Here is a 13714-nt window from a genome sequence, read left to right as displayed (position 1 = left end):
TTTTCTTTGCCCCCGCCCGCCCCCCCCCCACCCTTCACTTTCCTGCCGGACCCCCTCTGATTCCTGATCTCTTCTCCCCACAACCCCCCCCCCCCCCCCCAACCCCCCTCACTCTCCCGCGAACCTGAACCTCAACTTGAGCTACTGACGCGTCTCCTCGTCTGACCCAAGGCCTGATTTCCACCCCCCACCCCCACCACCGCGGCCGTGAGGAGCGACATCGGGGGCGCGGGGTTAGAAAAACAACTCATCCTTCACCCCAAAAGCACCCCCCACCTCCTACCCCCCCGCCCCCCCGCCCCCGCTCCCCTCCCCGCCTTCATAAGTTTGGCTGTTGGGACCCTCCGCTTCGGGCCTTTGACCCTCGGTGGGAAGTGGGTGACCCGAGCCTGCGGCCCGGAACCAGCTCCCGAACACCCGCCCCCCCCCCCCCACCCTCCCCACCCCACCCCCACCCCCACCCCCCCCCCCCCCCCCCCCGCAAAACCCTCACCCCTGAACAGCCCCAGCGGCTGACTCCCCGTCCAGAGCCCTTCCCCCACCCCTGCAGCTCCCATTCCCATCTGACTTGGGGATTGGGGACCCCTGCCCCCCCAACTTCCCCCAACCTCACCGCCACCCCCCTTTCACCTGCCCCCCCCCCCCACCCCCCCCACCACCCGAAGGACTCCGCTCCACCCCTCCCCCACCCACCTTTAGCAGGCCGAGGGTCCCTACCCTGTGTTTGCCCTCCCTTACCCCCAACGCCCCCCACCCCAGTGCCCCCCTTCCCTTCCTCTTGACCGTCTCTGACTGCCCCATTCTCACCCCCCCCCCACCCCCCACCGCCCGATGCTGGGTCAGGATCTCAGTCAGTGATCCCCTTTACGACCCTCCCCCTCTTTTTCCCCCCCCGCCCCCCCCCCCCCCCCCCCCCCCTCCCTGTCTTCACCACCCCCCCCCCCCCCCCCCCCCCCCCCCCCCCCCCCCCCCCCCACCTCCCCGCACCCACCACGGTTACCCCGGGGTATGCTGCTGAGCAGGGCCGCTGACCGACCAATATGCCATTGGGAACGGAGAGGAAGTTCAAACCCAGCAAGTACATCCCGGTCTCGGCGGCCGCCACCTTCCTGGTGGGCTCCACCTCCCTGTTCTTCGTCTTCCCGTGAGTGTTCCCAGGCCGCTCGAGGTGGGGGGGGGGGTGGGGTGGATGGGGTGTGGTGGGGTGGGGGGGGGGGTGGGGGGCGTTGTGAGGGCAGGAAGTGGGTTTATTTATTTGTTTATTTCTTTCCCTCTCTGTGATTTTAAAATGCTTCACTCCGATTCGGTTGCTCTCAAAGTCCGGCGCGATGGCGGGGCAAAGGGGGTCCGACCTGTGGATCACAGTGGAGACGCAGCAGGGCTGTGGGTCACCTAGTGGCAGGATCCTTTGGTCAGCTGTTCCAAGAATAAAGGGTTGGGCGAAGGGTGTTCCCTTTCGAGGGGAGAATTGGGCAATGCCTGGGGTGGACCTTGATCGTATCAAGGGTCAAGTTCGTCAGTGACTGGCGTGTTACCGTTCCACCCAGTGTCAGCATCGAGCGCTCTTCCAGGGCAGGTACAGCACAGGTTAGATACAGTGTAGAGCTCCCTCTACATTACCCAGACAGTGTGTCCCTCTCCCCACTTTATACCCAGTGTCAGCTTCGAGCGCTCCCAGGACAGGTACAGCACGGGTTAGATACAGTGTAGAGCTCCCTCTACATTACCCTGACAGTGTGTCCCTCCCCACTTTATACCCAGTGTCAGCATCGAGCGCTCCCAGGACAGGTACAGTATGGGTTAGATACAGTGTAGAGCTCCCTCTACATTACCCTGACATTGTGTCCCCCACTTTATACCCAGTGTCAGCATCGAGCGCTCCCAGGGCAGGTACAGCATGGGTTAGATACAGTGTAGAGCTCCCTCTACATTACCCTGACATTGTGTCTCCCCCACTTTATACCCAGTGTCAGCATCGAGCGCTCCCAGGGCAGGTACAGCATGGGTTAGATACAGTGTAGAGCTCCCTCTGCATTGCTCTGATGGTGTGAAAGTGAACATTCTTTAAGCCCCTCAGGATGGACCGGATTTGATTCCAGGCCCCAGACCGGTCACCCTTTCCTCCTGCTCGACGCAGTGACCTTCGGCCTAGGCTGGATCTGAGCTCTGCGCATTGTTGATTTCTCAATCAGCGAGAGAGTAATCCTTTTTCCTGTGTACAGTATCGCTCTCCTTCCCCAACGCTGGACGTATTTGCTTTGGAGGAGGTGCAGCCAAGATCCACCAAGTTGATCCTTTTGGTGGAATTCTTGCTGCCTGAGGGGCGGATCGGATTAGGCCTGTGTTTGTGGAGGTTAGAGAGGCGAACCTCATTGAACCGGATCGCATTCTTGGAGGGTTTGACGGGGGTTGATGCCGAGAGGCTGATTCCTCCGCCGGCTGGAGGCTGGGGGGTCAGAGTGTCAGGATAAGGGGGTCGACCGTTTTGGACGGAGACGAGAAGTTTCTCCGCTCGGAGTCTTGTGAATCTCTGGGATTCTCCCCCCCCAACCGCCCCCCCCCCCCCCGCCGACCTGCGGATCCTCTGTTGCTGAGTTTATCCCAGACCGAGACGTGGAGAATTTTGGACCCTTGAGGGAATTGACGGGTAGTTGGAGTGGGCGGGAAAGTGGGGTCAAGGTAGAAGTTGAGGGGTTGTATTCACCGTGCCGGCCGATGACTGTCGGAGCAGGCTCGAGCGGCTGAACGCCCCCCCCTCCCGTCCCGCTCCTGTTTCTGATGTCGCTCCGGAGCAGGCGGGTGTGACGGACCCTGAGTGACAGCCGAGCACCGAGCAGCTGTGCCTGTTGTCACGGTGGGGCGGGAATGTTGACCTTCTCCTGTTCCGGCAGCGGTTATCGTGGCAGCTGTGTGGGCTTCACCTAGATCGTCTCTCCCCCCGTCTCTCACCCCCCCCCCCCCACCCCCGCCCGACGCTGTGCAGGAGGGAGGGTGGCCTGTTCTATAAATAAGCACTGCTGTCCCTCCCTTCACAGCCTGCTGAAGGCAGTTCTTAGCAGCTCCCAAGCCCGGCTGTTGCAGGCTTTTTTTTAATATATATTTAAAAAGAGAACCTCGCCTTGGGATTCGGGAGAGGCTGATTTCGTAGCCCGTCACCTCCGGGGGGGGGGGGGGGGGGGGGGGGGGGGGGGGGGGGGGGGTACGCCGGGGAAGGGAGGGGGGGAAACCAACCTGCTCACTGTCGGCTGCTGCCTGCAGATCGCAGCACCCTGAGTGCCTCTGGGTACCTGATGAGAGAAGGAGAGGGAGGGAGGGAGGGGTTCAGTGTGAGAGGTCTCGCAGAGTTCCCGAAGGATTCGGCTGTAACCCTCTGTGTTGGGAAGAGGGAGGGGGGGCCAGAATCTTTTGGAGATGGGGCTGGATTGGAGGGGCAGGGAGAGAGAGAGAGAGAAAAAGTGAGTTGTGGGGGTTGGGACGATCTCGTTGGAAGTGCTCGGGATGCTCAGTGACACAGGAAAGGGATCGTATTGTAAAGCAAGTAGCAGGATCCTTACCCAAGGCTGCAGCTTACTCCAGCTGGAGGCGAGTGGCTCCGGCCTTTATACAGTTCCACACAGCCACAGGGCCTCCCCAAGGGTTCACAGCCGGGGAGCTTCACCGCGCCTGGTCCCTGTCACAAGGCAGCAAACTTAGCAGCTGGTTTTGGGGCACAGCAAGATCCCATAAGCAGTCCAGCAACTAACGAGATCAGCTGTCTTTTTACATACGTGATGTTGGTTGAGAGTCAGACATTGGGCCCCAGGAATGCCCCCATCACCCCCACCGCCCTGACCAGCCCGATCATTCCTTAGTACCTGTGGGACCTTTTGCATTCTCCTGAGGTGGGCAGATAGGTTAATACATCACGTGGAAGATGCTCCTCCCCACCTCGCTGCGCAGCATTGACCCTCTCCACCCCCCCCCCCCCCCCCCCGCCCCGCCCCGCCTCTTGCGCAGGACTCTCTCAGCGCCGCTTCCTCCATAGAGGTGAATAATCATTGGATAGAAAGCTCGGCTCGGGGTGTGAGGGGGTTGTGCAGGGTATGATACCCGGGTGGGTGAGACACAGCCCAGTCGTTTTAATCTGGCCACGTGTTTGATGCACTGGGGAAACGAGAAGGAGATTGTGGCGATCAGTGAAAGAAAGGCTGATAGGTGAACAGCCCCTTCGTCTGGTGAGATTGTTTCGGGTGGGTGCATTTGAACAGGAATACTTTGAATATCCAGCTCAGAAATAGACCCTTCGGCCCATCTGATCCGTGCCAGTGTTTCTGTTCCACACTAGTCTCCTCCCTCCACACCACCCCCATTCAAATATCCTCTATTCCTTTCTCCCTCGTCTGTTTATCCAGCTTCCCCTTAAATGCATCGACACTGTACACCTCGGCCACTCCCTGTGGGAGCGAGTCTCACATTCTCCCCACCTTCTGGGTGACGAGGTTTCTCCTGAATTCCCCACTGGATTTATCTGTGACCATCTCAAATTGACAGCTCCCGAGTTCTGGTCTTGGCCGCAAGTGGAACCACCCACCTCTCCGTCAACCCTATTGAACCCCTTTCGTCATCTTAAAGACCTCGATCAGGTCACCCTTCAGCCTTCTCCTTTTTCGAAAGAAAGGAGCCTCAGCCTATTCAGTGATAATCTCTCACTTCTGCTACCATCCGTGTGAATCTTTCTCGCACTTTCTAGTGTGCCGCATGTCCTTTCTTCGAAAGGGAGATCAGAGCTGTGTACTGTAAGCATGCTATAGAGACCATAGAGTGGGCAACTGCATTACACTCATGTGGCGGTTGGTCCTACTGAGCCATGGGTCGCTGGAGGAAGACACCAGGGGTACGGTGATGCCCCTGTATCCCAGTTAGATACTGTGCCTTGGATAGGTGCAAAACAAAGTGTCACCTTGCCATGTTTATTTTCCAGTTTTTTTTTAACCTCGGTAAAGCTGCACTGTTGTTCTGTGTTCGTCAGATAAGAAACCTCATTCCCAAAGGAAATTAAGGTTTCCATTGCGCACTTGGAGTCAGCGTCAAGTACTCCCTTGTACAGCACGGGTTAGATACAGTGTAGAGCTCCCTCTACGTTACCCTGACAGTGTGTCCCTCCCCCCACTTTATACCCAGCGTCAGCTTCGAGCGCTCCCAGGGCAGGTACAGCGCGGGTTAGATACAGTGTAGAACTCCCTCTACATTACCCTGACAGTGGGTCCCTCCCCACTTTATACCCAGTGTCAGCATCGAGCGCTCCCAGGGCAGGTACAGCACGGGTTAGATACTGTGTAGAGCTCCCTCTACATTACCCCGACAGTGTGTGTCCCTCTCCCACTTTATACCCAGTGTCAGCTTCGAGCGCTCCCAGGACAGGTACAGCACGGGTTAGATACTGTGTAGAGCTCCCTCTACATTACCCTGACAGTGTGTCCCTCCCCACTTTATACCCAGTGTCAGCATCGAGCGCTCCCAGGGCAGGTACAGCACGGGTTAGATACAGTGTAGAGCTCCCTCTACATTACCCTGACAGTGTGTCCCCCACTTTATACCCGGTGTCAGCATCGAGCGCTCCCAGGGCAGGTACAGCATCGGTTAGATACAGTGTAGAGCTCCCTCTACATTACCCTGACAGTGTGTCCCTCCCCCCACTTTATACCCAGTGTCAGCATCGAGTGCTCCCAGGCAGGTACAGCACTGGTTAGATACAGTGTAGAGCTCCCTCTACATTACCCTGACAGTGTGTATCCCTCTCCCACTTTATACCCAGTGTCAGCATCGAGCACTCCCAGGGCAGGTACAGCACAGGTTAGATACAGTGTAAAACTCCTTCTACATTACCCTGACAGTGTGTCCCCCACTTTATACCCAGTGTCAGCATCGAGCGCTCCCAGGGCAGGTACAGCACGGGTAGTCATGAACTAATGAGGCAACAGTGAGGGTTGACTGGGGTAATGCAGTTGATGTGTTATACATGGACTTCCAAAAGGCACTGGATGAAGCACCAAATAACAGACATTTCAGCAAGGTTGAAGCCTATAGAATAAAAAGGAAAGTGGCAGCATGGATTTGAGGTTGGCCGAGTGACAGGAAAACAGAGTAATGATAAACAGTTGTTTTCCAGACCAGAGGCAGGTATATTCGCCACGGTTTTGTGTTAAGATCTCTGCTTTTCATGACATATATTAGTAACCTGGGCTTGGGTGTGCCGAGCGCAGTGACAAAATTTGCAGATGAGACAAACTTGGAAGTGTGGTGAACTGTGGGGAGGGTCGTGATAGACTTCACGAGGACACAGAGGGGCGAACGGCGGTGGAATTTAATACAGAAGGGTGAAGCAATTGGTCTTAGCAGGGGGAATGCAGAGAAGCAGTAGAAATTAAAGATTAGAATTCAAAAGAGGCTGCAGGAGCAGAGAGACCTGGAGAAAGTGAACTGTACAAGTATCTGAAGAGAGAGAACTTGCAGTAGGGGCTGCAGGGGAGACGTGCAGGGATGGGCGTGGGAGCGGGAGGGGTGGGACCAGATGAGTTGCTCTTGAACAGGGTTGATGTGGACATGACGTGCGCTGAGAGGGCCTCCTCCTGTGCTGTAATCATTCTGATTGTGGGGACTGAAAGCAGAAATTGCTGGAAATACTCAGCAGGCCAGGCAGCATCTGTGGAAAGAGAAACAGAGTTGATGGATTGAGTAGAATATGATTTGAATCAGAGCTATTCTGAAAAAGAGTCATAGTCAACTTGACCAGAACGTGCGCACGCTCTGCAGATGCTGCCAGACCTTTTTGCGTATTTGCAGCCCTCTGGATGCTGGAAATCTGTAATAGAGACACAGCATTTCGCTTTCAATTTACCACTGATTGGAAGGGGTCATTTTGGAGGAGAAGGCTAGCTTGAGGGAGAGAGATACATGATGATTAGCTGGAACCAGCAGAACAACTCATGTTGTGTGTGCATCCTGTCTCCCCTTCAGTCAGAAAACAGCACGGGCAAAGGGACAGTGGGATTGTTTCCTTTTCCAATTTCCCTCTCCTCATGAAGGTGCTGCATCCTTGCTGAGGTACTGAGAATACAGCTGCTTCTGACTATCATTCAGTAAACCCTCTCCCCCCAGCGCCCTGTTATTGACTGTATCGCGAGTAATGTTAATCCAGCTCCCTCACAGTCACTCAGTAACCCCTCTCCCCCCAGCGCCCTGTGTTATTGACTGTATCTCTACTGATGCTAATCCAGCTCCCTCACACTGTCACTCAGTAACCCCTCTCCCCCCAGTGCCCAGTGTTACTGACTGTATCTGTACTGATGTTAATCCAGCTCCCTCACACTGTCACTCAGTAACCCCTCTCTCCACAGCACCCTGTGTTATTGACTGTATCTCTACTGATGTTAATCCAGCTCCCTCATACTGTCATTCAGTAACCCCTCACCCCCAGCACCCTATGTTACTGACTGTATCTCTACTGATGTTAATCCAGCTCCCTCACACTGTCACTCAGTAACCCAGCACCCTGTGTTACTGACTGTATCTCTACTGATGTTAATCCGGTTCCCTCACACTGTCACTCAGTAACCCCTCTCTCCACAGCACCCTGTGTTACTGACAGTATCTCTACTGATGTTAATCCAGCTCCCTCACACTGTCACTCAGTAACCCCTCACCCCCCAGCACCCTGTGTTATTGACTGTATCTCAATTGATGCTAATCCAGCCTCCTCACACTGTCACTCAGTAACCCCTCACCCCCCAGCACCCTGTGTTACTGACTGTATCTCTACTGATGTTAATCCAGCTCCCTCACACTGTCACTCAGTAACCCCTCACCCCCCAGCGCCCTGTGTTATTGACTGTATCTCTACTGATGTTAATCCAGCTCCCTCACACTGTCACTCAGTAACCCCTCTCTCTCCAGCGCCCTGTGTTATTGATTGTATCTGTACTGATGTTAATCCAGCTCCCTCACACTGTCACTCAGTAACCCTGTCTTACTGATGTTAATCTAGTTCTCTGGCACTATCAGTAACCCGTGAGCTGTTATTTTATGATGACTGCAGTTACAGCAATGACATGTGTTGACCAGCCACCTGCAGGTCTGAATTTCATGTTTATTTTCAGTTATGGTGCTTCGTCTCTCCCTTTCCTTTGTCTTTTTTAAAATTTCCATTTCTTGCAGCTTTCCCATCCGTAGCTCTGGGCACTCAGCTTTCTGACCTCTGCCAAAGTGCCTTATTTTCCTAGTCCCACCAACGTACCCAGTTTCCCCACAATAAAGTGTGCACTTTCGGGTGCCTTAATCGCACACCGGTGGGCACTTCACACGCTGCATTGTCTTCCAGATGTTAAAGACAGGTAACAGCGACTGCCACATGTGGCAGGTTTGCCCAGAAGAAGCAGTGCGAGCCCTGGTTGCAAAGAAATGAGAGCGGCCCTGCAGTTAGACAGTATCTTCAATCAGCTCCAGATGCCCCAAAGCGCTTTGAGGCCAATGAAGTAGGTTTAAGGTGGGGTCAAGGTTGTAGTACAGGGAAACAGCCAACTTGCGTACAGCAAACTCCCACAAAGAGCGAAGGGAGAATGGGCACACAATGACTTTACATAGTGATCTTGGCTGGGGGATAGTTATTAGTCCCAGGACACGAGGGAGCACTCCCCTTTGCATTTCTTGTGCTCATTGTTGTGGGTTCGACTACATCAGCTGGAAAGGGCAGAGGAAGGTCTTTGTCTCACCAAGGGCTTTGAGCATTGGTACCTTCCCATAAGTTCCCACTCCCTCAGAGCTACTCATTCAACAGTGGGCCCCCCCCCAACCACAAACCAAGCACGGTCCCCTCCGGCAGCGCGTCGCCCCCTCTTTCCGCCCCCTCCCCCGCCCCCCCCCCCAAACCCCATGAATGTGAAACATGATAGCACTGGCATCTTTCTGCTGAATCAGTGATGCACCGACACCTCCAAGACCCACGACCTACTTCCTGAGTTGCAGGAACAGGAGCTGCATGCAGTGTTCTCGCGTGACATTTCAACAAAACTGAGGAATGAAGCCAAGTTCCTCGGTTGTGTGTTTTGCTGTGTGCGGTGCCTTTGTCTCAGTGAGGAGTCAGTCTCCGTAACAAACGTACCTGTGTTTTCATTCTTCAGTGGGTTTTGGGTGTCACCGGCAAGCCCACCAAATTTTTGCCATCCCGAATTGCCCTTGTGTAGGTAGTGGTGAGCCGCCTCCTTGAACCGCGGTGGTCCACGTGGTGATGGTTGGGAATGGGGGTTCCAGGATTTTGACCCAGCGGCAGTGAAGCAACGGCAATACATTTCCAAGGCGGGAAGGCGTGGCTTGGAGGAGAACTTGCAGCTGGTGTGTTTCCATCTCCCTCCCCTTATCTTGGGGGGTGGTGGAGCTTGCAGGTTTAGAAGGTGCTGTCGAAGGAGCCTTGGTGAGTTGCTGCAGTGCATCTTGTAGATGGTACACATGCTGCTGCTGCTGTGCGTCGGTGGTGGAGGGAGTGAATGTTTGTGGATGGGGGGCCAATCAAGCGGGGCTGCTTAGTACTGGACAGTGTCCAGCTTCTCGAGTGTTGTGGGAGCTGCAACTCATCCAGGCTGTGGGGAGTACTCCACCACACTCCTGACTTGTGCCTTGTAGATGGTGGACAGGCTTTGGAGAGTCAGGAGATGAGTTACTCTCTGCAGGATTCCAAGCCTCTGACCTGCTCTTGTAGCCACAGTATTTATATGGCTGGTTCAGTTCAGTTTTTGGTCAATGGTAACCCCCAGGATGTTGATAGTGGGGGATTCAGTGATGGTGATGCCACTGAATGTCAAGGGGCGATGGTTAGATTCTCTCTTGTTGGAGATGGCCATTGCCTGACACTTGTGTGGTGTGAATGTTACTTGCCACTTGTCAGCCCAAGCCTGGTTATTGTCCAGGTCTTGCTGCATTTGGACATGGGCTGCTTCAGTATCTGAAGAGTCGTGAATGGTGCTGAACATTGTGCAACCATCAGTGAACATCCCCACTTCTGACCTTATGATGGAAGGAAGGTCATTGATGAAGCAGCTGAAGACGGTTGGGCCGAGGACACTAACCCTGAGGAACTCCTGCAGTGATGTCCTGGAGCTGAGATGACTGACCTCCAACAACCATCTTCCGCTGTGCTCGGTATGACTCCAACCAGCGGAGAGTTTTCCCCGATCCCCAGTGACTCCAGTTTTGCTAGGGCTTTTGGACAATGCCAAGGGCAGTCACTCTCACCTCTCTCTCTCTCTCTCTCTCTCTCTCTCTCTCTCTCTCTCTCTCTCTCTCTCTCTCTCTCTCTCTCTTCCCCCCCCCCCCCCCCACTTGAATTCAGCTCTTTGGGACATATTTAGATCAAAGCTGCGTGACTCTGACAGAACCTGAGGTAAGCACGGATTATTGCTGAGTAATTGTTGCTTGATAGCACGGTTGGAGACACTTTGTTGGTGATTGAGAGTGGACTGATGGGACAGTAATGGGCTGCGTTGGATTTGTCCTTCATGTTATTGACAGGATTAAAAACAAAAAAACTGCAGATGCTGGAAATCCAAAACAAAATCAGAATTACCTGGAAAAACTCAGCAGGTCTGGCAGCATCGGCGGAGAAGAAAAGAGTTGACGTTTCGAGTCCTCATGACCCTTCGACAGAACTTGAGTTCGAGTCCAGGAAAGAGCTCTTTCCTGGACTCGAACTCAAGTTCTGTCGAAGGGTCATGAGGACTCGAAACGTCAACTCTTTTCTTCTCCGCCGATGCTGCCAGACCTGCTGAGTTTTTCCAGGTAAATCTGTTTTTGTTTTATGTTATTGACAGGACTTGGCTGGGCAATTTTCCAGTGTTGTGCAGATGCTGAATTTGTAGGTGAATTGGAGTAGCTTGGTTTGGACTGTCGCGCGTTTGGGAGCTATGCCTGGGATATTATCAGGGCCCATAGACTTTGCTGATGACAATGTCTTAAAATATGTGTGTTGTGGACCTATGACCCAGTGAGGAGTCAGTCTCTGTAACAAGTGTCCCTGAGTGCAGTCTCTCGCTCTCTCTCTCTCTCTCTCTCTGTGGGGAGTCAGCCTCTGTGACAAGTCTCCCTCTGTGCAATGTGTCTGTCTCTCTCTCTCTCTCCCAGTGAGGAGTCAGTCTGTGTAACAAGTGTCCCTGTGTGCAGCATGTCTCTCTCTCTCTCCCAGTGAAGAGTCAGTCTCTGTAACAAGTGTCCCTGTATGCAGTGTCACTTTCTCTCTCTCTCTCTCTCAGTGAGGAGTCAGTTTCTGTAACAAGTGTCTGTGTGCAGTATCACTCTCTCCCAGTGTGGAGTCAGTCTCTGTAACAAGTACCCCTATGTGCAGTGAAACTCTTACAGTAAGAAGTTAGTCTCTATAACAAATGTCACTGTATGCAGTGTCTCTCTCTCTCTGTCTCTCTGTATCTATCTCTCTCTCCCTCTTTCTCTCTCTCTCCCAGTGAGGAGTCAGTTCTGTTGCAAGTGTCCCTCTGTGCAGTGTCTCTGTCTCTCTCCCAGTGAGGAATGAGTCTCCTTAACAAGTGTCCCTGCATGCAGTGTCTCTCTCTCTCTCCCAATGGGGAGTCAGTTCTGTTGCAAGTGTCCATGTGTGCAGTGTCACTCTCTCTCCCCCAGTGCGGAGTCCGTCTCTGTAACAAGGGTCCCTGTGTGCAGTGTCTCTCTCTCTCTCTCTCAGTAAGAAATCAGTTTCTGTACCAAGTGTCCCCATGAGCAGTGTCTCTCTCTCTCTCACAGTGGGGAGTCAGTTCTGTTGCAAGTGTCCCTCTGTGCAGTGTTTCTGTCTCTCTCCCAGTGCGGAGTCAGTCTCTGTAACAAGGGCCCCTGTGTGCAGTGTCTTTCTCTCTCTCAGTAAGAAGTCAGTTTCTGTAACAAGTGTCCCTGTGTGCAGTTTCACACACTCTCGCAGTGAGGAGTCTGACTGTAACAAGGGACCCTGAGTGCAGAGTCTCTCTCTCTCTCTCTCTCTCTCTCTCTCTCTCTCTCTCTCTCTCTCCCAGTGAGGGGTCAGTCTCAGTAACAAGTATCCCTGTGTGCAGTGTAATTCTCTCTCCCAGTGAGGGGTCAGTCCCTGTAACAAGTGTCCCCGTGTGCAGTGTCTTTCTGTCTCTCCCAGTGAGTTGTCAGTCTCTAACAAGTGTCCCTGTATGCAGTGTCACTGTCTCTCTCTCCCAGTGAGGAGTCAGTCTCTATAACAAGTGTAACTGTATGCAGTGTCACTGTCTCTCTCCTAGTGAGGAGTCAGTCTCTATAACAAGTGTAACTGTATGCAGTGTCACTGTCTCTCTCCCAGTGAGGAGTCAGTCTTTGTAACAATTGTCCCTGTGTGCAGTTTGTCTCTCCCTTCTAGTAAGGAGCATTTCTCTGTAACAAGCATCCCTGTGTGCAGTGTCTCTCTCTCTCTCTGTGACTAGTCAGTCCCTGTAACAAGTGTCGCTCTGGGCCTGTGTGTCACTCCCTTTCTCCCAGTGAGGAGTCAGTCTCTGTAACAAGTGTCCCTGTGTGCAGTTTGTTTCTCTCTCTCTCTGTCTCTCTCCCAGTGAGGAGTCAGTCTCTGTAACAAGTGTCCCTGTGTGCAGCGTCTCTCTCTTTCTCCCAATGAGGAGTTAGTTCCTATAACAAATGTCCCTGTGTGCAGTGTCTTTCTCTGTCTGTGTCTCTCTCTCTCTCATTGAGGAATCAGCCCCTGTATCAAGGGTCCCTGTGTGCAGTGTCTCTGTCTCTCTCTCTGTCTCTCTCTCTTTCACTCCCAGTGAGGATTCAGTCTCTGTAACAAGTGTCCCTGTGTGCATTGTCATGCTCTTTCTCCCATTGAGAAATCAGCCTCTATAACCAATGTCCCCATGAGCAGTGTTTTCTCTCTCTCCCAGTAAGAAGTCAGTCTCTGCAACAAATGTCCCTGCGTGCAGTGTCTTTCTCTCTCTCTCTCTCTCTCTCCCCCAGAATGAAATCTGTCTCTCCAACAAGTGTCCCTATGTGCAGTGTCACTGTCTCTGTCCCAGTATGGAGTAAGTCTCTGTAACAAGTGTCGCTGTGTGCAGTGTCTCTCTCCTTCTCATTGAGGAGTCAGTTCTGTAGCAAGTGTCCCTATGTGCAATGTCTCTCTCTCTCTCTCCCAGTAAGAAGTCTGTCTCTATAACAAGTGTCCCTGTGTGCGGCTTATCTCTCTCCCAGTGAGGAATCAGTCTCTGTAATTAGTGTCCCTGTTTGCAGTGCCCCTCTCTCTCCCATTGAGGAGTCAGTTCTGTAGCAAGTGTCCCTGTGTGCAGTGTAATTTTCTCTTTCCCAGCGACGAGTTAAGCTCTGTAACAAATTTCCCTTTGTGCATTGTCTTTCTCTCTCTCTCCCCCAGTAAGAAGTCAGTCTCTGTAACAAGTATCTCTGTTTGCAGTGTCTTTCTCTCTCTCCCAGTGAGGAATCAGTCCCTGTAACAAGTGTTGCTCTGGGCCTGTGTGTCACTCCCTTTCTCCCAGTGAGGAATCAGTGTCTGTAACAAGTGTCCCTGTTTGCACTGTCACTCTCTCTCTCCCAGTGAGGAGTCAGTCTTTGGAACAACTGTCCCTGTATGCAGTCTCTCTCTCTCTCTCTCTCTCTCTCAGTGTGGAGTCAGCTTCTGTAACAAGTGTCACTGTGTGCAGTGTCTGTTTCTCTCTCCCACCGTGGAGTCAGTCTC

General features: G+C 53.3%; 1 protein-coding gene across 1 annotated transcript in view; it reads left to right on the top strand.

The window, feature by feature from the left end:
• The first annotated feature begins 977 nt into the window (after nucleotides 1–977).
• LOC121269412 (palmitoyltransferase ZDHHC5-like) overlaps nucleotides 978–13714 on the top strand; it is a 215017-nt gene continuing 202280 nt past the window's right edge. The window contains exon 1 of the mRNA XM_041174026.1: nucleotides 978–1144. Coding sequence (XP_041029960.1) covers nucleotides 1041–1144 — 104 coding nt within the window. The 5' untranslated portion in view covers nucleotides 978–1040. The remainder of the gene's footprint in view (nucleotides 1145–13714) is intronic.

This window comes from Carcharodon carcharias, chromosome 24, assembly GCF_017639515.1.
Source record: "Carcharodon carcharias isolate sCarCar2 chromosome 24, sCarCar2.pri, whole genome shotgun sequence".
In the NCBI taxonomy this organism is placed as follows: domain Eukaryota; kingdom Metazoa; phylum Chordata; class Chondrichthyes; order Lamniformes; family Lamnidae; genus Carcharodon; species Carcharodon carcharias.
This window is presented reverse-complemented; position numbering and strand designations above follow the sequence as displayed.